General features: G+C 38.8%; 1 protein-coding gene across 1 annotated transcript; it reads right to left on the bottom strand.

Moving 5' to 3' along the window:
• Window positions 1–1,235: 1,235 nt before the first annotated feature.
• On the bottom strand, window positions 1,236–27,865 carry LOC137606005 (short transient receptor potential channel 4-like). The gene is made up of 15 exons (XM_068331017.1): window positions 27,530–27,865; window positions 22,783–23,012; window positions 22,041–22,259; window positions 17,497–17,637; window positions 16,935–17,111; window positions 15,273–15,473; window positions 6,466–6,802; window positions 5,774–5,913; window positions 5,496–5,696; window positions 5,278–5,393; window positions 4,949–5,144; window positions 4,452–4,646; window positions 4,004–4,045; window positions 3,286–3,375; window positions 1,236–2,613 (listed from the first exon to the last, which is right to left on the bottom strand). Exons 2-15 carry the CDS (start codon window positions 22,939–22,941, stop codon window positions 1,945–1,947), a joined length of 2,883 nt encoding a protein of 960 aa, XP_068187118.1. The 5' UTR covers window positions 22,942–23,012; window positions 27,530–27,865; the 3' UTR covers window positions 1,236–1,944.

Here is a 27,865-nt window from a genome sequence, read left to right on the forward strand (position 1 = left end):
AGTCATTATCTGGAACCTGCTCCTGGTATTTATGCTTTAACAAAGAGATGGCAGCTGAAGCTCAGTGAAGCTGTTATGAATACATTATTCATCAGTCTTTTCAACTTCATTTAAACTCATTAAAGACAGTACTTGAATCTACACCTGATTATCTTAATTGAAAAATGACCGAAGAACATAATTAATATAACTTGTGCATATATCTGTCTGGGCAGAGGGTTTTTTAAGCTGATAACACACCCATGAAGAATTTATAATATGATATAATATGAAAAAAAAAGTCTGATAAACTTGGGGCCTTTCCTAATTCCCAATTCACAGGCTTCCCTAGCGTTGGTGCATCATTTGTAATTATGAATTTGTTTTGAAACTGGAGTCTCAGAAGTGGAGTGAACCCTTATGACCGGTTTTCTAAACCTTTAATGTTAATGTTAATAATTTTTAGGTTGTCAACTAGCTAAATGGTTTGAATATAATTGGGCAGGCTACATGCCAATTAATGCATTCCAACTAATGTATCATTATTTTCAGAGGTAGTTTAATGAAGTCAGTATAATTATCTCATACCACTATCTTGTTATGGCTGCATAACTTGGAAACATACCCTAAACAACAATGCAAAGTTTATTACAAAGACTATATAAAATAAATAATTCAGTATTTGCTGATATTTAATTCATTCATTCATTCATGAAGAAGAAACAATTGTAACCTTCTCATCTTCAGTTGAAACCCAATTCACAGGTTACCCTGGAGCCTGTCCCAACTGAATACGGGTGAGATTCAAGGGTACATCCTGGACAGATCACCATTTCATTGCAGGGCTATTTCATTTAAATAAATTGAATATGTATTTGTTTTGTCTCCCAAAATCAGCCTTTACAAATAAGAATTTAGAAAGGATTCAAAAAACATCATAATTATCTTCAGGAGCAAAAGTATAAACAATAGAAAATAAAGCCCAAATGCATCACAACATTAGTGCATTGTGTTCAAGTTTGTATATGTCTGCAATCTGCACTGAAGAAAAGAAAAAGTCATTAAAAGGGTGCATTTTTCAGTTTATTTTGGATCTATATTTCAATTTCTATAACATCATTCATTTAAACTAGCATAACATCCAACAGTATTGGTTAAAAATAGCCAATTTATTCAAAGTAATTATTAATTTCTTGTAGGAGTGAGAAAACATGAATAATATGCTTCATTAAATGGTTGGTAAAACGTCCTTAATATGTCACCTATTATTCTTAAATTGTGAATCTGCCACACTCCAACTTAAATAGTCATAAACTAGTAAATGTACCACTCCAAAAATCCCAGTTTTTTTTTTTTTTGCATAGAACAACATTGACAGAATTGTTGTTGCACAATCACAGCTTGACACATCTTTGAAATACTGTGTAACAGTATAAAGTGAATAAAGTGCAGAAACAGACGGAGTAAGGCAAAAAGTCAAGTCTACAACAGAACACATCTATTGCTCCAGCGGGAAAAGGATGAGAGGTTAACAGTGTCAAAATTAACAGAGGAAAAGAGGTAGAGATTGATGAAGAAGAGATAATGGTGAGTGATGGGTAATGTGGAAAGAAGGGCATTTGTGAGATAAGGTGCGGGTGAAAAAATGAGATAATTATCAGTTTCTAATTATCTGTGGGGATGACATAAATTAAATTATCTGTATCTTAAAATCTTAATCCTTGTGATGGTCATGCAGAGCTCCGTTTATCTGTCTGGCATCTCCTGTGCTAATATAACAGCATTTCTAAACAACCAAAAGCCTCCCTGAGTCTGCAAAGATCAAATGTGATCCTCAGTTTAGTAAGAACTGGAAAAGTTAGACTCTGTGAAACAAACGTCCTCAGTTGAAGCTCTCATTGATTGTCAGTCTCTGTCTTCAGTCCAGCATTGCGTGGCCTGCTGTTGTGTTTATGTATTCATATCTTATGTTTCCTCTAACCGTGACAAACCATCAGATACTGAGTCACAACAGGATATACTCACTTTGTCCTCTCTTTTCCCACCTTGATCTGAAGTGTTGTTGGAGATCTCACTGTTTTCGCAAGAAGTCTTTTTTCCGCTGGCTTTGCTCTCCACGTCTGTGTCGAGAACTTCCTTCTCACCCCTTCCCCCATGTTCTGTTTCCTTCACCTCCACATCTGAGCCAGCCTCTACTGTTTCTTCTGACAACGAGTACATCTTTCTAGAAATCTCTGCTGAGCCTGAGGCGTCTTCGCTGCCACACCAGTGGCGTTTCTGGAACAAGCCAAAGTCAGTGATATCTTTGGGGAAATTTCTCCTGTGCCTTAATTTGTCGCTGGAGGTCTCATCGGACACCGGGGCCAAGAGCCCATTGGGTAGTCCATTGGAGGCTTCAGAGGAAGCTGTAGAAGTGCCCTGCTTGAGGATGGATGTAATGATCTTCAACCGGTTGAGTTTGCTCTTCATTTGGCCAGTCGGAGGGCAAGGGGAAACCTCAAGCGAGGAGTTCGAGTAAGGAAGGCTGGACTCCATTGAGCTGGCGCTGGCCTTTGGCCCCTGTATAGCGGGCTTCCCTGTCTTCATCATGCCCATCACCTCATAACGAAAACTGGAGATATCTTGTTTCAGCTCCTAGGAGTGTAAAGCAAGAAGTCATCTCCTGTTGTTGTTCCCATCAAATTAGTTTCAGTTATCTAAAGAGTGTTCTGTGGAGCATTGATTCAATTCAAAGTCGGTCAATACAAAGGAGATAAAGTGTAACACAGTAACAAGGTCTCTGGAGGTAGCAAAAGCACAATCCTATTATGTTATGACTTTTTAATTTGATGCGGCAAACCTGTTAGCAAAGTTATTTTATTCGCACACACAACAGTAATCTGGTGATTTTTTTCTGGAGTAGCTTGTGCCATTCTTTTAAATGTAAAAGACCAATGTTCTTTGCCCTTTAGGCTCTGCTTTGTTCTTTACCAATTCCTGAGGAAATTGTCTGACCCTTTAACTGCTAAATCTTTCAACATGTTTACCAGATTGTTGCTATCTCTGTCTGCAGTTTGGGTCTGAGGGTTTTTTTTTGACTTTCTTCTCAGACAACTGCATCCTACTACAGCAAGAAAACAATGTTATGTAAGTCAGTGAATCAAACCGCTTGTAGATCAAAATAATGAGCTCCATTTGTAGAGCCTCATGTCAATTGAATGTGTTACGTTGACCTTCCTCTTTAAAATACATACGTATATTCACATAGTCTGTTATTTTAGGGTTACTATAATAGCCACCGGTTTCCTCTGCAGTAACTCTTCCCACCTTGAAGTTCTCTTCAGTCAGACCTTCTTCTGTCTTGGCGTCTCTGATCATGGCTGCCACGTAACGTTTCACCAAGTTTCTCAGCACCTCCTACATCATTAAAAAAGGGTGTTTGAACAAAAATAATATCTAATATTACATGAAGGTGTTGCTTTAGAGTGTGATATGGGGGCTGTGGTAGTGTAAATAAAGCATTCATGATGCTTTATGTCTTAACACTTTACGATATACTATATCAAAAAATTCATAAAACATTACAAATATGACTTGATGACTACATCAATAATAACTGTGTGTTCTCAGCTTAGTTAAAATCTAGTGTAGCATCTATCAAGATTGACTCATGATTTACTATAAGTCACATAATGTTTGCTGGCTGTCGACACAGTGAATCAGGGAATGTTGTGTATTTATGTATGCTATTATAGAGCAGTATGAAGGTATAATGCCCTTAATGCCATAATACACCATAAATATACTTCTTCATAAAAGGTGTTACAGAAAAGACATCTCTTATGAAAAACCACAATATCTGCCGATATAGGCAATCACTACAGAGAATGATGAAGAGCACCTGTGGAGCGTTATTGTTAAGTCTATTATATGCAACCTCATAAAACATTCTAGTGATGGATTGAAAGGGCAGTGAAAGAGCAGTCTGAGCGATCTGTCACTCTCACTTGATCTGTGAAATTGCTGTGAATGAGACTGTATTTACCTGATACTGATGATTTCTCCTCAGATTCTCTGCTGCTCGCCTCTAAACAGACATCAGATCCCAGAGAGGTTGAGTTGAGAAAAGGTAGGAAGTGAGAAAAACAATGTATTCACATGTTTGTATCAGAGTTTGCTCCCTGTGTGTCTCACTGTATGAAGCCCTGAGTGTTGCAGCAGAAAACAAGGTCTATGAATCTTTTATCAATAATAAAATTTGGGCTCTTCAGTGGTTCAGTGGGTTGAAGCTTCTGGGTCCAAATCCACCTGAATTTGGGTCAACATGTGTTCCATCTGGTTTCTCTAAATTCCTCCCACAACAAAGACATGCAATTTAGGTGAACAAAAGACCTCCCCAACATACTGGTTTCCTTTTGAGAAAAAATAAACCCTCTTCTTTCTATCTCTGTGAAACTCACATACGTGTTAAGAGTGTTGTACATCTGACTTACCCCAAGAGTTCCAATAGTTCCAGTCCTCTTGGAGATCGTCCGCTTGCATACTTGCATCTTGATCCAGCACATGAGGTACCAGAATGACTTTGGACTTGGGATGATGTTGAATGGAGCTGGCAGGGTGGCGCCTTCTTCGAAATAACTCATCCACAGCTTCGTCCTGGCAAATTTCCATTCAATGTCTGCGTGATCCTGAAAGCAAGATTCATGCACCTGAAACTGACTTACAACACAAGCATTATTTATTCCATGCAATCATGTCACTTTGTCTGCAGCAGGGATGCACAATTCATATTGGATCAATAAGTTATGAATATGAAATCTACATTGTCAGTTGGTGGCAGACAGAGAAATCTAAAAAGAAATGCTTTTCTTGACTGAAATAGCACAGCACGGGAGATGGTGATGTGCTAATCATATTGATAATTTTCATTTTTCAACAGCGGTTGCAAAAATCCATAACTTGCATCACTAATTTGTGGTATTTTGCTTACCGCAATGTGCTGGTAGGAGTTGTTCATCATGGCTATGAGCATGTTCAGGAGCACGACCAGTGAGATGATGTTGTAGGTGCCAAACATTGTGGCCCCGACAAACTCGGTGAACTGATGGTCTGCATCCACATTTGTCACATACAGGCTGATCAGACCAAAGATTGACCAGAAGAGAGACTGCAAAGTCTCAAATAATCTGCAGTGGAGAAAAGTGCATGTCCCTCAGTGAAGTACCAGTGAAGAATACATATTGAAATTATAAATTTTAATAAAATGTAATTTCACGACATCACACATCATTACACACAATCGTGTTCGTGTGAACTTACGTGGAGAAAGCATTATTTTGCTCAACACAGCGGATGCCTTTGCATTTGCCCTTCTCTGCCTTGGTTTCATAGTAAAAGTAAAGCTGGTTCAGCCCGTTTGCAAACGCCAGGAGGACCTGAAAGAGAGAAAGGAGAGAGAGACAGAGAGAGAGAGAGATTACCATTCACTATTTTAAACTGCAGTATGAATGTTTATATTCTGCCAGTTGTGCATTTACCAGACAGTAGATAAAGAGGAACTTAAGGATGTCTAGAAGCATTCTCCCCAGAGAGATCTGCAGTGGCCCCAGGTGAGAGTTGGCTGTGAACAGTGAGATGAGGCGCAAGGAACTGAAAATGTTTGCGATGGCAAACACTGCCTCAGCTACTAGTGTAGGGTGCCACATCTCCCATTGGTTCCTGGGTTTACTACCACTGTACTGAACAGGACAGAGGAGAGTGAAAATGAAGAAAGAATGTTCATCACACCTGTCTGGTGCCACAGAACACTGGTTACCTTGGTGTAGGCTACAATCTTGAGGGAGATGGTGGCCAGGTACAGAGAGTTCATGACAAAGTCCATCAGGTTCCACCAGTCATGGACATAGTCTTGGAACCCACCATCCCACATCTGTTTGATCTCTGCCCAGATGAATCCTAAAAATACAGAGGTTGATTATCTGTTCAAAAATCACCCCAACACCATGGAAACAGAAAAAAACATTAAGGCAGGAGGCATCCAGGAGTAATTCCGCTTTCGGATATTGGCAGTTAGATCAATTCCACAATGGATGGGCATTAAATTCTTGTTTCTCTGTGCTCTGTGATGTATAGATAGAGTTGATTCTGCTAAAGACAATTCTGTTCTTCCAACTGAGACACTGCTATCTTGTTGACATTCCATAAGTATAATGCTGACCATGACAGGCTATTCAATGCTGGTCTGTTCGGATGTTGATTTAGCAGATTAGCTAAATGCAAATTGCAGCTGAGGCTGAGAGCGCTGATAGAGCATAAACCAAAATAGCAATCATAATCAAATGCAAATTGACCGTGTGGTGGCACAAGGTGGGTGGGTGAGTGCTGAATCGAACATTTAGCTCTCCTTAATCTGTGTTATGGTTACACTACAGATTTGATACATCAACACACCAACCCACAAATATATTTCTCTCTAAAGACCCTCATTCCCTACCCCCTTTTACTCACCCAATACCCAGGGTAGGATCATCCACTCCACAGTGGTAGGTGCAGGCCCCTGCCGGTCCTGCTCTGTTGTGACAATGTGCTGTGATGCCAGGAGCAGCAGGAACAGAAAGGTAAGATAGGATGCTGTGTGGCAGATGAACTTGATGAAGGGCTTGCGGATGAAGAGGCCATAGCGACTCTTAGGAGCAATGAGGTAGCAGAGAGCAAACACGGGATAGAGGAGGCCGATGAAGACACAGGTGAAGAACTTCCCTGCCCATTGGCGGCGTCTCCAGCCCGGGAACTCATCATACCACATGGATGCCAACAGCTGCTGGCAGTTTGGCTGAGCTACAAACTTAAGCATAAAAAGCAATCGAAGGAGGTCAGACTTGACATCTGATTGATTTATTATGAAAACATCAGTGATATATGATCTGATAGCAGCCAATAAGCCTGCTAGGAGACAACATACCTGACGCTGCTCTTATATAAAACATAATCCCCAGAGAATAAATGACAGATTTAGCGCCTGAAGCAAGTTCCAATTTGACAGGAAAATCAGAGTAAGACGCATTGGAATTTGAAGGGTAACCATCACCATGCAAGGAAAAATCAGGTGATGAAATACACACAGACACACACACACAAAATCTCTTCCCAAAATCAATGGATTTTTACGTGAAATTAGAATATCTCAAACAAAGTGTGAGGACTGTCAAAAATAAACACTATAAGAAGAAAGTAAATCAAAATATCACATTACAGTGCACTCCGTAAAAAAGAGTTTATTATGACAATGTCGTATGGATTGATATAGAATTCCATTTCAGGTTTTAAAAAATAATTACTCTAACCCAAACAATAGTTATTAGAGTATTATGTTAACTGAAGTCTGGTACAAGCAGGCCTGATAAGGTTGACCTAGATCTGCCAATAAATGTCACAGTAAGAAGGAATTTCAAGAACAAATGGTGGCTAATTCAAATCTATAACAGGCATTCCTTTACATGGAACGTACATTAAATGAAAACTTGACAGAAAGACTTTAGGTTCTTGTTATGTGATGTAGATGGAAGCAGTAATTTTACAGCTAGAAAATAAATTTGCATGACACCAGAACAGTTCTGAAAACAATGCACACACTCTAGATAGAGCCTCACTGTTGGGAAGAGGTTATGAATTTTTTTTGTCCCCACAGTCAGCTTAAACAAATAATAATCCGGCCAGACCCTCCAAACGGCACAGTACTCCCTAAAATAGAATTGAAAGGAAAAGACATACTGATTTATATAATCCATGGCTAAAAATAAACATGATGTATTGGATTGCCATTGATGCATGATTCTAGCAATACCGCTGTGTGCTGCTTGGTAAAAATAATTGTTGGAGAAATAAATCTATAATATACTCTGCTTAAAGCCTGCTTCAATCACAACCTAACCTTAGACCAAGTAGCATTGAGTTGCTAAATATTCAAAATAGTAGTAAAATTATTAAAATTAAAATTATTAACTGTAGTTAAAAGGTGAAACCAAAATAATTTTTTTTGATCCATAATTTCCATATCCATAACTGCATCTGTAATCATTTTCTTAATAAATATTCAACAGAAATGTGAACTGAAGCTTTCCCGCTTTGGAAAAATGCTTATCATGTGACGCATCATGTGGGAGAAATCCAGTCGAGTTTTCTGTTCTCTGGCTTCCTCAACATTTTGTGTTTTTCCGTTGAATCAATAACACCTCGTGTGTGACAGCTAAAGTGAAAAGAATAACAAGGAAAAGTTTAAAATGTATTCCACTCTCACTCTGGTAAATGAATTCAGGTTTAGATTGGCAAACATGTCAATGGATCAAAACTACATCTGTGCTTCCATGAGCCGAATGGACACAAGCATCAGCAGCATCTGCTGGTGATGCTTGAAGAATCCGGGAAACATCCATGTTTATGGAAAAAAAAAAAACTGTCTTGTAAAAGTGAGTCAACAGTACATCAGCATACAGCATTTTATATGAAATATCACATTCAATCTATATGTCAGAGTCAAATTATAGCTGGCAGCTTTAGGTGCTAATTCATCAACTCTGCAGCCTTGTTACCATGGGAACCAGAAATCCCTCCTGTGTCTGGGTCTGAGTAGAATGACTCACAGTTTCAACTACAAAACTTAAGGGGAAATACAGCAAAGGAATGCAGAGGATTACGCTATACGGAGGATGAATCCTGTCTTTATTAGGGACTGAGAGAGAGACAGAGAGAGAAATAGAGCTTTAAGATAATACTGTTATTAATAATTTCTATCACAATCAGTCCAACATATTATGACCATGAAAGCGTAAATAGAGGAAGAAATCCAAAAAGCCTCTCTGCTAATTTGACTCTTTCAAGTATGAACCTTATTGTAGACAAAATGGCTAACCTCATTAAGTGCCAACTGAATGTTTGAAGCAGACCCGCGGGTGCAGGGTATGTCTTGTAATGAAGTAATCCAGAAAATGAAGAAAAAAAGAAAGAAAAAAAAAATCAATCCAAGCAATTATTTTGAACGATGCAAAAGCAGAGATCGTTTTTATATTTAAAGAAATTTTTGATTCTTTTTAACATGTTTGTGTGTCAAAAGTATTTGGACATATGGACAAAAGTGTAGTTTTCACTCAGATCTCTTCCTGTCTGATAAAACAATATTCCTACTATTAATTAATGATAGTAAACAAGGTCGCTGGAACACCCTAATGTTTTGCTTTTATCAGCGTGGCATATTTAAAACCAGCAGTGTTCTAATGAGGTCAGTACTAAAGCTAATTAATGTCATAATTACAAATAAAGTGCTCTTAGCACATGAGCTAACACAAAAATCTTTTGGATTATAAGGTATTACTTATTTAAAGTTAAATCAGTATCTTTTGGCTTAATTTTTTTTTTCTGTTTTGAAAGTGTTTCTACATAAACGTGTGGGACAGGTTCTGTGATAACTCACAGCGCAGAGGTTCGCTCATGCTTGATTGATTTTTGTGAGGAGTCTTCAGTCGGGAAAAACATTTTTTTGTGAAGAAGCCATGAAGCCTTTATCTGGCTAACACCCAATACCCATTCCCTTGATAATAAACCAACCCACACCAGTAAAAAGACACAAATACCCTGAAAGAATGCCTCCACCTGGGAACCACTGCAGAGATGGAGGCACAATGAAAGCAGGAATGTCCAGTAGACCAAAGGGTTAAGTGAAGATAATGATTAAAAAATAGCAGGGATTGAAGTAAGGGACTTTTTAAGTGTTACATGACAGTTTCAAATAAACACAGTGGTGCATTCTGATATATGTTTTAATTACTTAACTACATCTGACATCTTTCCATATTTTCTCTTGTTCTGCTGTATTAATTTTCAGAAATAACAAATGGAATAAACGTAGACATAGAAACTCCACCAAAACCAAGAGACATCCAACCCACCAGCAAGCAGACACGTAAGACCCTCATCTTCTCATACACTGGCTCTGACGGAAATTGAGACAAGATAATTTATGCCGCCATAGAGTTTTGAATCCTCACACAGAGTTCCCCTTGAACTTCACTTAACAAATCCACTCTCTGACACAAATCCTTTCTGCCTATTGCATCTTACTAGAGGATAAAGTCCAAACAACTCGACTCCCTCAGTCACAAACACTGTAGTCGACTGTCGTATCGTTCACACACGAGTCCATTTCTGAAAGTGTCCCTTTATAAGCCCCTCTCTCTTTTTACTGCAAACTGTTCATAAGTGTGGGAAACAGCTTATCATTATGTGAGGGGACAAGTGAGCGTGTTTCTGCCTGCAGCTTTAGCAGCACAAGAGGTCCGCTGAAACGCTTCTCTACGTTCACTGACTGTGGCATGCAGCTGGTGTGTGTGTGTGTGTGTGTGTGTGTGTGTGTGTGTGTGTGTGTGTGTGTGTGTGTGTGTGAACAGTAGGTGATGAAACACAGGTGGATATGAAGTCCATCCGTTTCAAGGGATGAATAAGTCTCTTCCAGTTTTACTTGACAAATTTGCCAAATCTGGTCATTCTGAAACCTCCTTATCACCATATATCATAATTTAGTGAGGACCAACCTGCAGAACTTGAATCTAGAGGGATCTTTAAATCTTTACATGAATTTCAGTTGACAGGCAGGCTCTGAGGAACACATCGTCTGTCACCTTTGATGCGTCTAAATTGGCCTCACACTAAAAACAGGGTGTTGATTGACACACAATTGCGCAGACATGAAAGCGGGAAAAGATTTCCCAAAGAATAGCATGATTTATCTGCACATTTACAGCAGGACTGCAAGGGTTTGTTGTCTCTTTTTCCTGTGAGCTATTGGTTGTAGAATGACCCTTCTTTAACCTGTGGCTGGACTGTGAAGACAGATACCTGTTGCAGCAAAGCAAATGCAGTCCTGTTGCAGTTATATCTCCATTTATGAGACATTTTAACCATCTGAAGACACATTGCAGTTTTTATGAGACATCACAAGGGGGCAATGTCAAACTACAACATGTAAAATTTACTGGTTTCTTTGGCACCTTAGAGACTTTCAATTATTAAAGAGATCATAATTTTCTCTCACAATGTGAATCCTAAATGTACTTACCTATTTTTTAAAAAGGGTATCAGTACAAATGAGAGTAATCCACGAGTGGAACCCTTGGGGAGATAGAGGGGATAATCGACACTATAATGCATATGTGCCACAGATTGTACTTATCTGATCTGGCCTCCTGCTGAATCAAAGCTAGGCTGCTCTGTTAGCACAGCTCTTTAGACAGGAGGCCTGTGGAGATTTCTCTTCAGGCCTTTTTAAATCGTCTTTCTAATCGCTGGGAGCACAGTAGCAGCAAAGCCGAAAAACACACACAGATGCTGGGATAAATAGAAAAACTCTATTTATCCCAGCGATCATAAACACATGCATAAATGAGAGGGTTAAGAGGAAGATGTCACGGTTTTGTTCAGTCTAGGTCAAAGCATGCTTCTCATTCTAACTGCAGCGTTTTACAACCGTCAGTGCTCCAAAAAAAGAACTACACATACAGGGTGAATGTCACGCCAATTATAAGAGCAGGAGAGTTTATCTGTAAAAGATGAGTGGTGATCGCAAAGCAGAGACAAAATGCCCTGAACATAATAACCTCTTTCTGCTGAAACACTCAGGCACACAGCCTCTTTCCACTTAACTCTTGATGCGTCACAGGGGCCAGATCCTTGTCTGGTTTATAGAGCATGTCACGAAACAATCACTATAAATACAGCTTACTTGTTAAATTGACAACAACAGTGACCTAAACAATTTACATTGCAAATTATCCTTTGTGTTTATGGTATATTTTTAATGCTGTTTGCTTTGTATATCTTATATTCCCCTGTTTCTGGATTGGTTTTTTTAACAAGGCTGAAAAAAAATCCCTGATGCACTGTAAAGATGAGCAGCTAACACTCCATATATAACCACTGGATTTGAGGAGAATGTGGCCTTAAAATGAAAGAAATCAGCAGTACAACAAGATTGTGTCACTGAAGATTTGAGGCAGGATGAGGGTGGATGCCATCGCCTTAAAATAAGTCACTTAAAATCCAACCCCCTTTGTAAAACTATCAAACTTCACTTCCATCGCTTTTGTCACTTAATCAATAAATCTGGCAGCTATGTGTTGATGTATAATCGTTTAAGAGCATACTTGGCTCCTGAACTGGACTTCTTTAAAAAATAAGGAATAAACATTGAGAAATAAAATAATCCTCAGTTACAACTTTCTCTTAGCCTGCAGCCACCAGAGACTGAACCTCTGGACCTGATTGTGGAAGATTCAAAGTAAATAATCAGCTACTGTCTGTTTTTTGTTTTGTTTTGTTTTTACTGGGAAAGATATTTTCTATAAGATATTTACAGTGTCAATTAGTTAATTCATTTTCTGTTCTGCTTCCTCTGCTTTCATTGTGTCATGGGGGTTGCTGGAGCCTATCCCAGGGGGCTTATGGTTGAGTAGCAGGGAGATGCTCTAGACACGTTGCCAGCGTATCGTGGAACCACACGAAAGATGAACAACCACTCACGCATACACTCACACCTATGGACAATTTGGAACCGACCAATCCACCTGCAGTGCATGTTTTTGGAGGTGGGAGAGAACTAGAGAACCCGGGAAAAATCCACACAAACAGAGTGAGAACATACAAACTCTACATGAACACAGAACATGATTCGAACCCAGAACTTTGACTTAAACTTAACTTTAATTTTAATATGTTCTTGTGACTCAGTTTAAAGGTTTATGCAGCTCTTTTTAATGACTTTTTCTTAACATGCTACAAAGACAAACACAGCTCATTTGTCCCTGCTTTACTTTAGTAGTATAATGCAATCAAGAAAGTGTAGGTTTACTGTATTGAATAGAAAATTTCTCTCTTTTTTTGGAAAATACTACCAATTTTAAAAGTTAAGGTGAGAAGGCTGCAGACGACGTTTTACTTGTTTCATGAAAAAAAAACTAAGAGGGAGATTTTTACGCTGAAGCGCTCAGGATTCATTTCTCACAACGTCAGCTATGCTCTTGTTACATGAGGCCAAGGTCACCATGGTGACAGCTGCTGAGTGGCAGCATTGTTAATAGTCATTAAATGTTACAACATTAGCCTTCATATGGAATGGTGAAAAAAAAACCATCTTCAATGGGAAACAGCTGTTGTGGAATTGTCTGTAGATGAGACTAAAAATCGGAGAGGTCGGGACATTCGATTCGCTGCTATGTTTGGTAAACACAACCATTCTGTCACAACACACACACACACACACACACACACACACACACACACACGCACAATTAACTGTTATAATTGGCTGGGATATTCATCATGTGAAAAGGGCAGCTGGGTGTTACCCACATCATGGACAGTGTCCTTAATCAAAGTCCAAAGTGTGATCAAAGGGCGTTATTGATGGGATGCAGGAGAATGGGACGCCGGGACATCGCTGTGTTTATTCACAATGTGAGCAGTGACGGATTTACTGCCAAACAACCAGGACGACGGGGGGAGTTGACAGGATATCGTACATCATTCCCTCCACCTGTGAACTTCCACTACTCCCAGTTGTCCTTTTCTGACTCAACACACTCATCTGCCAACCTGTGTCTTAGTGCGCAGCAACCGGATGGATGATGACGGAAACGGCAGTTTCCTAAATCCAGACGCCTCCAGAAGTGCATTTGCTGTGACAGTTGAGCAGAGCTCCCAGCAAAAAAGACAACTGAATAAATTAGAAGTTGCTCCTGGGAGTAATGTGTGTTCTTCCTCATCATTTTGCTTTACCTTCATAATACGCAGGACAATTCTGTCAGGTAGCAAAATAACTTTCCAATATTTATTAAACCAGGCCAAACAGATAGTTCCTGCATCACTTATGACATTCAAAACTAGCCAAAAAACATAACAGTGTCTTTAAGTCACCTTTCTTTTTACCCACTGACAAAATGTTTATAGCACAAAAGCAGCAGTAGCGCAAAATCAACGGACTGTAAAGTAAATATTCTGGTGATGTTATCAAGTTTGAACCACTTTCCTCATAATTGCACAAGCACATTTAAAATGTAATTCAGGTCCTACGCAGAGGGAATAAAATGGGCATATTTTCTCTACATTTAAAGGAAATTGAATTGGCAAAGTGATCAACTCCTAATTAGCACCTGGTTCCAGTGCATTAAAAATAGATTTAATGAAAGTTATGCATTAATTATTGCAGACCACTACAGAGTGTGCATTTTTAACTGTATGTACTGCAAGCAGAAATTCCAATAACAAGTTCTGGTCTTTTTGGTGGACTAATAACGATAAAAACTGATATAAATTAATATGGATTCACGTACTATGCACCTTTGAGCATACAATTTTAGATTGAAGATTGTCTTAACATCAGGGTGATCTATCAAAGTGAATATAAAAATTCTATTCAAACCAGTGAGTGGTACCGGTGATAGTTTGGGTTTAGTTTGTTTCCTTCTGTATGTTGAAAGTTTATTTCCCTTGTTGTTTGTCCCACTTTATAAAACTTCCTGCCTTTGTTTCATTTTCCCTCCTGTGTTTGTCTGATTGGTTTAAAGTGTGTTTTGTTTGCACCCGTGTCTCATTATCTCCCTGTGCATAAAGTCCTTGTGTTTGTGCTTTTCCTTTTCAATTTATGTGTTGTCCTCCTGAGCTCCTTAGGTCTTCAGGAAGTTTTATACATAACTTACCTCCCTTTTGGACTTTTCTCCTTCTCACAAGGATTTTTGGATAATCTGAATAAAACCTCATTTTACCTGTGTTTTTGGACTTATTATTCAGAGTTAATTCACTTATTGATATTATTGATATGAACATCAACTCTCGTGTATGTACATTTGGGTCTTCTACTCAAAGATGGAAATAATCTTAGTGAAAAGATATCATCTCACTGCATAAACTAATAGTTTGTCAGATATGTCACTGGAATCCAACAACAAACAGTTGTAGATTGAAGGATCAGAACGGCTAAAAATAATATTCTAATCATTTGAGGGCCTTTAGGAGCCCTTGACAGAGCAGTTGTGATTAGGAGATGATATTACTTTCCCTCCCATTACTCCCACCGTTATTCCTCTGTGTTCTTGTTTTAACTGTGATGTCAGTGAGAGTATCAAACTACTCACACAAAAATAATAATGTCTTTATTCCAACATTTTGCATTTACAAAGAACATATTATATCAGTCTTTAGCCATGAGCTGAGAATTTAGAGATAAAAACAAAGGTTTATTGATCATAACTCTGGAATATTACCATGCTTACCTCTTTTTGGTGGTATTTGATAGCCAGTTTGAGTCTTGCCAGATCATTGTTGCCCTCCTCGTCCAACAAGTTGATGTCATCTCTATAGTTGAGAATCATCTCTAGCTCTCTGGAGCTTCTCGTCTGGTCAAGAAGGTCCTTGGCAAACTGTTTACACTGCTGGGACAGCTCCTCGTACTCTGATTTGAACTCGTTCTCCACCTTCAAAAGAGTATGCAGAATGCAGATACCACTTCACATCAAAAGGCATACAAGAGCCTCGCAGCTGAAATTTGTCAATACATGAGGGAAGGGGCCTCCGAGAGCAGGTGGGTAAGTAGTGTTCTAAAGGAAATACCACCTCTGGATATTGTGTGTTATGAAGCTTTTTCCAAAGTGTTTACAGACAAGCAATAAATACTCCACCTCCGCAAGCCATCCATTTTATCTACTGCACAACCTAACCAAGTAAAATATACATGTTTATTGAAGCTTGAAAAAATGTATGAAATAAATGTACTGTAAACCAAATTTTGGTTGTGTCAGGTAACGTAATGTAGGCTTACAGAGTATCATTCAACGAATGCATTTATATCAACATTTTGATCATCAAAAATATATACTTAGAGTTAATCTGTAATTATCATCCAACAATACGTTTTACAGCTGCTTTTCCTGGCTGTGCGTCATAAGTGGGGTACACCCAAGATGAGACGCCAGGTCATTGAGGGACCATATGAAAGACAGACGTCCACTCACTCTCACACTCACACCTATGGACGATTTAGTGTGATCAGTTCACCTAAGCTTCATGTTGTTTGAGGTGGGAGGAAGCCGGAGAACCTGTAGAGAACCTATGCAGACATGTGGAGAACATACAACCTCTGCACAGAATGGACGCAAACCCAAAACCTTCTTGCTTTGAGGCAACGCCGCTGGCCACTGTAATTACCATGGGGAACTTCATATAATACATGTACACCAATGGATTATGCACAGATCACAATACTAATACTAGAACTAACAATAACAATAATTACAATAATAATAAAATATGAAAAGTTGATATGATTCTGTGACTTATGAAGTCACTTATTATTAATCACAAAATGTAGTAATTGTATTCTGTGATTTATTAAGTCTGTATTTGCTAAGTAATTACTAAAGACACCAATAGACAAAGTCATGGATTTATGTTATGTTACATAGCCACACATGTGTACTTTATAATGAGTTAATAGACCTCAATACATAAAGTCACAACATATTCAAAGCATTTATTCATTAAATAATGAGTCATTAAAACAGAAGTCGATGTCTTCATTGGTTGCTGATGTGGTAAACCTTAATCCATGGCGTAGCTCCTCATGTCATTAATTAATGCCTGATGACTTGTGCAAATCAGTGTTTGCATGTTAGCAATTATAGAAAGCAATGATCCAACTTTTTTATTGTAAAATTTTACTGCTGACCCTCTTGTATTGTATTTTCAATAATTTTCACTTCAAGCAACATTTAAAAAGACCTCTTCATAAAATGAACGGATAAGGTAGTGAACATTACACAGTGCTATGAAAGTTCAAGTTATGGAAATTAATGCAAAGTTATTTCAGTCCCTTAAGAAATAAAAAAAAAGAAAGAAACACTTCGGGTTTAATGGTTGACTGGCTCTCTTGACCTCACCTTGCTGAGCTCCTGCAGCTCCCAGCTGAGCCGGAATGCGGTGAGAAAGGGGTCCTCGCTGGAGAGTGCAATCAGTGAGGGACTCGACAGAGCTTTGTAGATGTTGAGGCGTGAGCGGGAATGACGCAAACTGTCCACGTCTGAACTGGAAACACACTCCACGCAGTTGCAGCGTACCTGCAGCATTACATAAAGCACGAGAGGTGTCAAAATACTAATTATCACATTTTCTATTGTAGCAAATCCTGTGGACATCTTTGTAATGGAGGAATGTCTGTTATTCAGATGCTGACGGCCCAATCAGTAAGTTTTCCAACTGATAAATTATGTACACATCTTCAAATTTTACTGAGAACTTATATTCCCACTTCCAAAATCAGCATCTTACTTTATTAGTTAATTGTAATCTAAAAAGTCATATGCATGTGTCTGACAATGGCACTGTCATAATCACACTTTATTATGTAAAACCTGCCCTTTTGTTTCCTTCCTGCATTGTTGTTGAACTTATGGAGATAAGCGGGTTCTCTTTGAGTGCCACAAACAAGTTTAGTTTGCTCACCTCATGTGGTTGTGGCATAGACACACCTTTCTGCACCAGTAGCTTGATAATTTCATAGTTGTTGGTGTGTGCAGCAAGGATGATGGGAGTGATGTCAGGGGTGAAGTCAGAAAACTGCTTATCCAATAAGATAGGAGGAACCTTTCAGGAGAGAGAATGAAAAGTTTTAATCACACATGTATTGAATGAAGGTCTCACAGCAGCATGTTTGGCCTCATACATAAAGCCTGTCGTAAACTTTTAGACCTCAGGGTTAACAGAGCACAAAAGAAGTCACGGATTGGCTAAATTGAGCATGAAGGATCTTCTGCCCACCCCAGAATACAGTTCATAAGTCTTCATAGGGAAGCTGGATGAAATAAAGACGTCCAAAAAACAGTCATTAGAGCTTTTGGTAGCTCTATTGAAAACTGTTTAAAAACCAGCACGAAATTTTGCCCTCGCTCAAAGTCAAAGTTTCCATCCATCTCCAGACTGCAATGCATATAGACCACAGTCTGCTAGAAACTATGAGTATTTCCACATTTCAAAGGGAATCATTATGCTTGAACCGTATCTCATTCTACCTACCCCCACCCCCACCCCCCCTTATCACCCACTCTAGCTAAGCCCTTCGCTATTCCCATGTCATTCAATAGGAATACACGCTGCAGGCGGCACACGAGTAAGCTGGCCCTTTTCATTTCTTTTAATTGAAGGCCATTATCTGATTCTGTGGTGATGGAGAAAGGGAGGAGAACGAAAAAGAAGAGTGACGGATAAACATGTGATAGGTAAAGACCTATTTAGACAGAGGATAGATGGGAATAATGGGCTTTATTTATAGAGGAAGCTTTACAGAGATAGTATAGACACAAGGGATTAGGAGTTTGAAAGAGCAGTCAGTCTCTATTCTACTGTGCAATTGATGGGTTCAGCTGATGCTCATGTCTCATTAATTCCTGATAATGGGTACTTCATTAGATTTTATATAACCTATAGCCTGACATACCAACACTTCTTACTGTTCCTGTTCGGTCCTTTCCCTTAGTTGTCACTCGTTTTGTCATTTTCACTTGCACAATTTGTTCATTAATCATTTCTCCAGTTTGCACACATCAATATTAGGTGATTGAAATAGGCTTCTCACACAGATGGGTCCTGAATTAGTATGCTAACATTCACTAATTAACATTAAACATAAATCATAGCTAAGGGTGGCGGGAAATCATTCTGTTGGAATTTAGAGCTAAACTAATGCTAACTAATTTATGGATCCATGTTCTGTTACTGCCTAGCCTGACATTGGACAGGAGGCAGGGTATGACCTGGAACAGTCACACCCACAGGTGAGGGGTAATTTTCACTGAATCAAATAAATAGCAGAGAACACAGAGTGAACCCGCACAGACACAGGGAGAACATGCAACACAACATAGCAAAGTTCCATGTTCTCAGGTGAAGCCTGGACTCAACACTGTTCAATATGGCACAAATGCTTGGATCGGATTTAGTAGGGATGGATTCAATTAAGTAGCTGAAAATTTAAAAAGTACAAGTGCAAATCTGGAAGTGATGCTTAAGGGCAATTCAGGCATCATACTGTATATTTCCATGAAAGTCATGCTCATGAAAACATGAATTTCAAAGACGTTATTCTCGCAAAACCTCCCTTACAGATCAATCTTCTGGTGGTGCTGTATTGTTCCTCTTGAAGCTATAATTGTTTATACAGAATTACATGTTGATCAATCCAGAGTGGAAGAAAATTGCCATTAATTGAGCTACACTGATCGCCTTGTGAGATATGAATTATGCTTTAGCAAAGTCTGGGTTCTACCTGGAGTTTATTTCTCAATGAGGGAGTTTTTCTGTCACTTATGCTGTCTCTGGAGGATTCTGTTGAGTTTATCTGTCTGTTAAAGCGTTTCAAAATGACTGATGATGCGATTAAGTGCTATATAAATAAAGGTTGATTGATTATTTGATCTTACAAGGCTCAATATGTGGATTTCAATTTACTCAAAGGATTATTTAAAGGCATGACAAGATGTGAAGTCAAATCTTGAAATGTACTGTACTTTGGGTTATTTTTAAAATATTTCACTTTCTCCTCCTCTGAGCAGAGACAGAAATAACATCAGTGAAACCCTGTCACTCAGAGAACCAAATGTGAAGAATCATTATCGGGGGGATTGGTTAACTTGCCTGAATTATTTCATCATCCATATCACACCGAAGCATTTTATCACACAGTCAATAGCTATTGGTATAGTTTGCTCTCAGGTCAGTAAAAAATGCAGCAGCACACCAAAGAGAGGATCACAACCGTGACTGAAAGTTGTCACATTTCACAGAGGAGGGTGATCCACTGAGCTAAAAAAGTGTGCTCAGTTATCCATGTGGGAGGAAAAGGGACATCAAATAACCTACATCAAAAAGAATTGGCCTGCACCCAAGCTCAGAGCAGGAAGACTGCAGGCTGATAGCACGCTGATGCTTATGTTTAAGCATATGTGTGAGCATAAGCATCAGAGTGCTTTTGTTTTAATGCGCTGCTTCCCCTGTCATCCCCTGTTGGCTTTCACCTGTCATCCTACAACATGACATAAATTAACAGGGTAAAGCTGGTAAGAATAAATGGGACACTGAGCAGTTTTGCTTTTGAGTGACACAGCACAAAATAAGCTTCAGTCTTTGAGGGATTCATGCAAGTATGATTATGCAGCATTTAGAGCATGCTCTGTCTTGTATGTAGGAAGAAGAGGGACCCCCTTACATAAATAGAATCATGTGTATATGATACAGGCTGCATGCAAAAACAAGCAAACAAATAAAAAATTAACAAAGCCTTTTTAATTGTGACGCATTGTCAACTCCAGTATTTATGGCTCTGACAGATTTAGACCTACACTCAGAGGATTCCAGAAAGCTGATAACCAATGTGCTCCTCAGCAGAAAACAAATACCCCACGACCCACGTGAGATTATTACAAAAACATCATTCAGACAACATGAAAAATAGACAAACAAATGCACACGTTTGCAGCAAAGGATAAAATTAATTTCCATATTCATTAATCTCAAAAGACACTGGCAGGAGATAAGATGCACTTTTTCCCAGACAGCCTTTTAAAAGAATCAATGAGCTTCTCTTGGGTAAATTTGCTGGTGCTGGAGTGATGTATTTTCATGACCTACTCATGCGATGCAGAAGAGGCGTTATCTCATGAAAGCAATAAGGTAAAGAGGAAATGCGGAAGCTGATAGATGTCACAGTTGAGGGGTTTAGACGACAAGGTCTTAATGCCTGTATCTCAGTCGCCTCACACCATTTTAACAAATACTGAGATATCTCACTCACCAGCCTTGTTTCCCTTTTGTTTTCACTCTTTATGACAAATTTACTTTACTTGATCAAAGTCAAATGAACAACTTCTAACAGAATACAGAATGCAGTCTCTGGTTGAGGTGACTGATAAAGCCAAAACCACCAGGTTCATTGTGGTTCATAGTGCGTAACTGCAGATTGGGAGAGGAACAAACCATGTGCAGCTTGTGTGAGCGTTTGCACTCCCCTTTGTGCAGTACTGTATGTGTGGTGCAAGAAGGAGAACAAGAAAAATACTGCTCCAGTAGAGAGAAATCAGTGCAAAGCAGCACCGATCTGAAATTCATTTGACTGGATTTGTTTTTAATTACATTAATTAAATTTTTGAGCAGGCAGTTCTTATTGACTAAAAGAAAAGGTTTATTCATGCACTCATATTAATTGCAACATTTAAAAAACACAACAAATACATTACCAAAATATACATGTTTTCTGTCCGTGAGTATCCTCATTAAAGCTCACTCTGGAAACGTGCGTATGAAAATGCCTTGTTACCTACAATTATTAAAAGATTTTGGATGGCATGAATGGCTCCAGGCAACTGGATATAGTTTATAAGCTTCACAATGAGCACCAGTAATTTATTGGCTGACGCTGCACTCAGCATTCATTAGGATTCAACGTGACTCAACCAGTGGCCTCATTCATCAGTTCTCTGGGGGTCTGAAAAAAGCTGGGCTAGGGAAGGTTTGTTATCCATTTAATTACATAAATAACAGTTTTTAAAATGTAATTCTACATATTAAATGTGTTATGAGGCATGTGTTTCTGTATTTATAAGACTGGAACAGGATTAAATCAATTTAATGCAGAAAGTCAACACAGAATTTAAAAATATATTGAATACGCAATAAACAAACACACAAATATTTAAAAAAGGAAAAATGATTGCGATCGTCTCATCTTCAAGGAGATGCATGAATGAAAAATACAGTTAAAAGAAATGTTTAAGGGTGTTTGGATTGCTAAAATAAACATGCTTGCAATTCTTTTGTGGGGAATAAATGAATAAATAAATGTGTTTATGGAGGTAAAGTAAAGGTCAACAATCCTAGGTACTTTCCTACATAGCGCCTCCCGGCCCGGCTGTGCACTGACACACTTCTCCAGCATGTCTAAGCATGAAATACTATTAATTTGAAATGCCCTCTACTGCAACCAGCTCCCTCCTCACCTGCATGCCTCCACTAGGCTTCTTGTGATTTAGCAACAGTTCCACAGCTCCCACCACTTCCTTACGAATCGCGTGCAGGAGGGCGTCACCAACATAGACGTTAAAACTCAACAAGAGTTCAATGATCTCCAGGTTTTCGTTCTCTATGGCTATCAGCAGAGCCGTGCGTCCAAGAGGGTCGATGCAGTTGATGTTGATCTTGAAGTAGATCTCCGCCTCCTGAAAAAGTGAAGTTGTAGTTAGCAGTAGCAGTTTTTTGGGGGGTTTTTTTTGTTTGTAGGTTGGTTGAAAAGTTGTTGTGGGTCTAGTGTAAAGACATGAACTTTGATGAGAAAGGAATAGACTTCTGTACAGGTTTTTCAAGACTTTCATATATGAGCCACTCAATGTGTAAAGCCCTAACACTGTCTATTTTATTAATACAGTAACTACATTAATATTCTAGCAGCTCAAGGCTACGGATAGCAATTAATGACATAAAATCTGAATTGCTGACCAAATTGTCAAGTTGAATTGAGGGAAAAGAAAGGAGTTGCACAAACCTTTTAAATGTTATTCCTAAAACAGCAGTATTATTATTTACAGCTGACCACCATGATTTACAACAATGTCAGACATGAATTTCTAGTGCATTATCTAGTTAATAGGCCTAACACAAGTCAACAGGGTCAATGTAAAGACATTTAAACTATGGTCCAATCAAGCCATCCATTTTTCAATTCAATTACCCGTACTCACGCACCTCCAAAGCTTGTTTGACGCTAGCGTAATCTCCCTTCTCCACTGCTCCAAGGTAGGCTTTCTCTAGAGGCGACAGCTCTGACTCAGCCCGCACAATTCTCAGCGGGATGCGGTCCCGATATGACGAGCTGTCAGTCCGCCTGTAGTATAGTTGTGACATCTCCTCAGGCTTCAGCTTACCAGCACCCTGCTAACACGGCTACAGCTGCTACCAGGCTCAGGGAGTTCACACTAGAAAGGACAAGACCGATGGCATTAGTGGAGGGAGATGCTTTGACTTTTACAAGTAAGACAAGAGGATGACAAAGAAACAAAGGGAGACAGGGGTAGAGATGGGAGGATTGTTTTGAAAGAGATCATCAAAGCTTGAAAGTCAGAAATCCAGGGATTGTCATAACCTGACTTTACTAAACTTAAGTCTACCTACAGCTTCAAACAAAGAGGACTTCACAGATTTTCAGACTTCCTATACTATGTACTCTAAGTCTAAAAAAGGTTTTTCACAGAAAATAAATCCTCTGAACTACACATTTATTACCTAAGATGTAATTTTTTGTCCAATGACACAAAAGCAACAAAAGATAAAAATAAATAAATGTAAGTCTCAGAGCTGAGACAGACCTCATGTCACTGCATTGTTTCCTCAGCATTGCTTCTCCTTGACCTTTACCAAGAAGAATAATATGTCAGGTTTAATGGGTGGCAAGAAATTAGATTTTTAATGTGTTTTTTTAGATGTTAGCGAGCTTTCTAATTGACTGACAGCAGCTAACCTTGCGGTTGCCTGGTGACGGTAAAGTAAGCCTCACAGCACAGATGCTTCACAGTCACTGCCTCACCACAAGACAACAGTCAAGATCTGCGGAAACTGGCAAAGCAAACACTATATAAACTGTAATAATACAAATAAAAAACAGAAAAAGAAATTAATTAGGAAATTAGTTGCAAAAAAGTATCATTATTAAACTATTTCTGTGGCAAGTTCATTCAGAAAAATGAGACAACTTTCATTTAAATGTGCATCGGCTCAGACTATGACTCCATTGTAAAATCAGTGCCAGTGTTAATAGTAAGATACAAAAAAGTGAATAAGACTCTGGAATAAGCTCTTAGAGCTCTTAAGAGGATTTAAAACCACGGGGAAATGAGAGGACAAGAAAACAGAGGCTGAGAAAAATAAGGAAAAAACCAAACAGAAGAAAATAGAAATAGTTTCATGTTACTAGTTATAAAAAAAAATCCACAGGAGCTCAATTAGATATAATGCCTTAAGATCCCCCCTGCCCCCGCCCCCCAAAAATAAAACATTTTCCTTCCATAGCTACTTTCATTTCTGTTCAATAAAAAATAAGTGGATTAAGACTCACAGCACCCCAATTAGTTTAAGAACTAGAAGAAACTTTCTCTTGTAATGATGTGCAAAACTATGTGTGTTGTGCCTAAAGCCCTGTACACTCACATAACACAGATTCTGGTCATCATCTGCGCCAGGAATTAATATTTAATTATTCTTTACAATCACACGACCGGTGCGATTACAGTTTTGTTCCTAACTTTTAGGACAATACCTCCACTAGTTGAACACAAATTATACAATTACCACACAACAAAGTCTAATCTGGATCCAAGAAATATTCCAGATCTGCTGATGCAGATGTTTCTATTTATAGAGCTCACAGAAATTTCACGACTGTGGGAATATGAAGAATAATAATAATACTGCAGATTTGAACTGAGGTTGGATTGTAGCTGATTACTATTACTATTACTGAGGAAAAAAGACGGAAGCTGACGACAGTGATCATTAGTTTAATAGTTATTCAAAAAAATCAATGTGGTCAGTGATTTTATTAACTATTAAACTACCATAATAATGATATGAAAGTGATTCCAAATTCTTTGGATACATTTTCATGGTCAAGGAGTCAAATTTTGAGGGTCACAATATAATGAGACTTGTTTTCAGGTGAATGACATACTGTGCTGACCTGCGTTGGTGTAAAACTGTGCTTCTCAGTTATTTTCTGCCGGCCCCCCCTAGCAAGAAGAAAACAGTTTGCGCCCCTCCACTCTCATGCGGCAACCTTAAATAATATCGATTATCTATAAAATTGTTAATAGTACACCTATGCATAACATTCTGTCCTTATAAATCGTAAAGAAAACAAAAAAGAAAAAAGTTTTAGACCAACTTTTTGCACAATTTAATACTGAAAAATAAAATTAAATAAAAACAATAAATAATGAAAAATTCAAATTCAGTTCAGAAACATTCATTGAGGAGCACAGTATATAAAATACCTTAACCTAAAAAACAAAAATTAATTAAAAAAAATTGTGCTGATTTGTTTCTTTTCTTTTTTTTTATCAAAATGAGGAAGTCAGGATTAATGGCTACAATTTATGAGCTTGTTTAGCTTTCAGCTCCTGCTCAATGTTTCAGCTCCTCTGCTATGGTGGGTTTTTTTGCACTGATCAGTTTGGTATGCTGGTTTACTGAAGTAGCATTCACAGCAGAGGATGATTGCTGGTAATATTTGGCATGTTTTCATTGAAAATACTCCAGCGGCTTATCAGCATGATTGTAATGTCTTTAAGTTCCGCCTTAATTTATTAGGCTTCATGTTGTCCTCTGCTAGCATTTTTAGACTCAGTAAACACGCCGGCCTCGCCTCATTTCCCACTGTAGTCACAGTGAAGCCCAGCGCTACAGACGCTTGGTCGTAGTTCCTCGAGCTAATATTCCCTGTGCACACCTCACAATTAGAGCGCCTCTGCCAACTACTGTAGTGGATGTGTAATTACACTTTATTCTGCTATGGCAAAAAACGCATGTTCCCCCATGGTCTCACGTGCACCCCAGCATCGCACCGCGACCCCCATGGCCCCACTATCTGAAAAACGCTGGTGTAAAACAACAAGTAAGAAAGTGAGAAGAAAAGAATTAAAAAAAGAGAAGACTATAAATCATTTGCTTCTTATTGACACATGGCATATACCACTCTTTTAAAGAGCAGTTTGTTCCACTTTAAAGTCGTGAAATTTCCGGTTGAAAACAGGTCTGTCTCTGCCGTCGGTCATTTTTTTTACAGTTATGACAACCAGTGAGATTTTCTTCCTGGTAAGCAAATTTTACTCAGGCAATGAGGTTGACACATTTCAGGTTGAAAAGTCATTTTCTGAGGCAGGTAATAAGCAGTAAAGTCAGAGTGGGCGATATTAAAGGAACACAGTGAAATTCACAGCCCGGTTTCCAAGCAATTATTTTAACGTCATGTCACCCGTGATCCCTCGGAGTCAAGCTGCTGTTTGAGGTGAAAATACCCTCAATTGCATCTGAATCATCTCCAGGAAGAAATGAAATCTCTTATGATCTCCTATGAGAACTTGTCCTCCTAGAGAAGCTTTTTAGTAGCAGATTTCACACCCCATTTTAGATTCTTTTTTGATTTTAGTATCGTACCTTATAAAACAAAATAATTTAGAAGCAAATTTACCTCTGAACCGGCCCATGGAGCCATCTACTGAAGAAGATCCACCTGATTCTAGAGGAGGTAGATTAATAATCGTGCACAAACAGACAAAGTGAATGAGATGCAGAAAGGATGACTCAGTAAATACAGATGTTAAAAAAGGATTGATTTTTGAAGACATTTAAAAGTAATATTTTCTGAGCAGAAACACCTTACAAAAGTAAACAAAGAATCAGATGAGCAAAAACAACATCTGAGTGTATGTGTATAAAAATATAATTGAACACTCTCTTGAACATACTGTACTTGACAATATGGGTGATGTCAACACAGCTTTGCTCTACTCTGCACTTAAAATGATGCTAAATAAAGTATGTAATTACAGTAATAAATTATGCTATTTCCCCATATGAAATACACTCAATTCTCTTTTGATTTTTGATTTAGGAGAAAAAAAACTTGGCTCTTAATGCAACAGCTATAAAGAAGGGCTACACACCAACAGCCAACACCAGTCGAAGAGGATTTGTGGATGATCCGCTGATATCTGTGTAAGCTATTATTGAAAAACACACACACACACACACACACACACACACACACACACACACACACACACACACACACACACACACACACACACACACACACACACTCTCTCTCTCTCTCTCTCTCTTCTGAGCAGAGGGATCTGTCCCCTAGTAGGCTAATCAGTTTCGATTAAAAATAGAAAATCTGAGCTGCTTTGTTACACAGACAGTACAGCCCTCTCAAGCCAAGCGGTTGGGGACATTTTGAGCAAAATGTATTTATTCTAAATTTTCTGCATTGTATAGACAGCACACATTTTCACAGAAGAGCTCCCCAGCTGATCATGCAGCCAATATGAAGAGGCCTGTCCTGTATTTTCAAAGACAGAAAAACCAAAAAAAAAAAAAAAAATTGTCAGCATTCAGTCATTGATATGTATGTGCAAACCGGCACACAGTGTGTACTGGAATGACGCCTGCGTGTACTCACAGGTGAGGCTCTGGCATTCTTTATTTTGTTTTTTGTGCCAGGAGAATTCCATAATAAATAGCACGAGAAAATTGGTTGTAAAACCGCAAGACTTCTCTTTGAACCTACCAGCTGGGGGTCTTCCTTCACTTATAACTTGAGGAACCCCGAGAGCACTCCGTTACATCTTTGATCGGTGCAGTCTGCTCCTGCACAGCGCGCAAAGCCACATACAATCACAGTGTGAATGAAAGTGGATCAAAGCAAACAACTAACCTGTGGGTTGTTGGGCATTGGAACTTCACTGAGATCAGTCTTCTTCTTTTGGGAAATACATCGAGACCACATGAGGGTTAGTAATCAAAGTGACGCGTAAAGCTGTGGATCGCTGTAACTTCATGAACTGAGCATCCTCTGAATGTAAACACTGCAGTGTGGATCTACAGTAAGACACGGCTTATTGGTGCCTCCTGATGCCTGTCCTTCTTACTGCTGTTTCGCAGTCTGGTCTGCATTCTCCCCTTTCCTATTTGGACACTTGACTGTGCTCCCACTGTACATCCAGATTCGGTGCGTTGTGATCACGACTTCCATTCGTTCTTATTTGGGTAA

The sequence above is a fragment of the Antennarius striatus genome, chromosome 13 (assembly GCF_040054535.1).
Source record: "Antennarius striatus isolate MH-2024 chromosome 13, ASM4005453v1, whole genome shotgun sequence".
NCBI lineage: Eukaryota > Metazoa > Chordata > Actinopteri > Lophiiformes > Antennariidae > Antennarius > Antennarius striatus.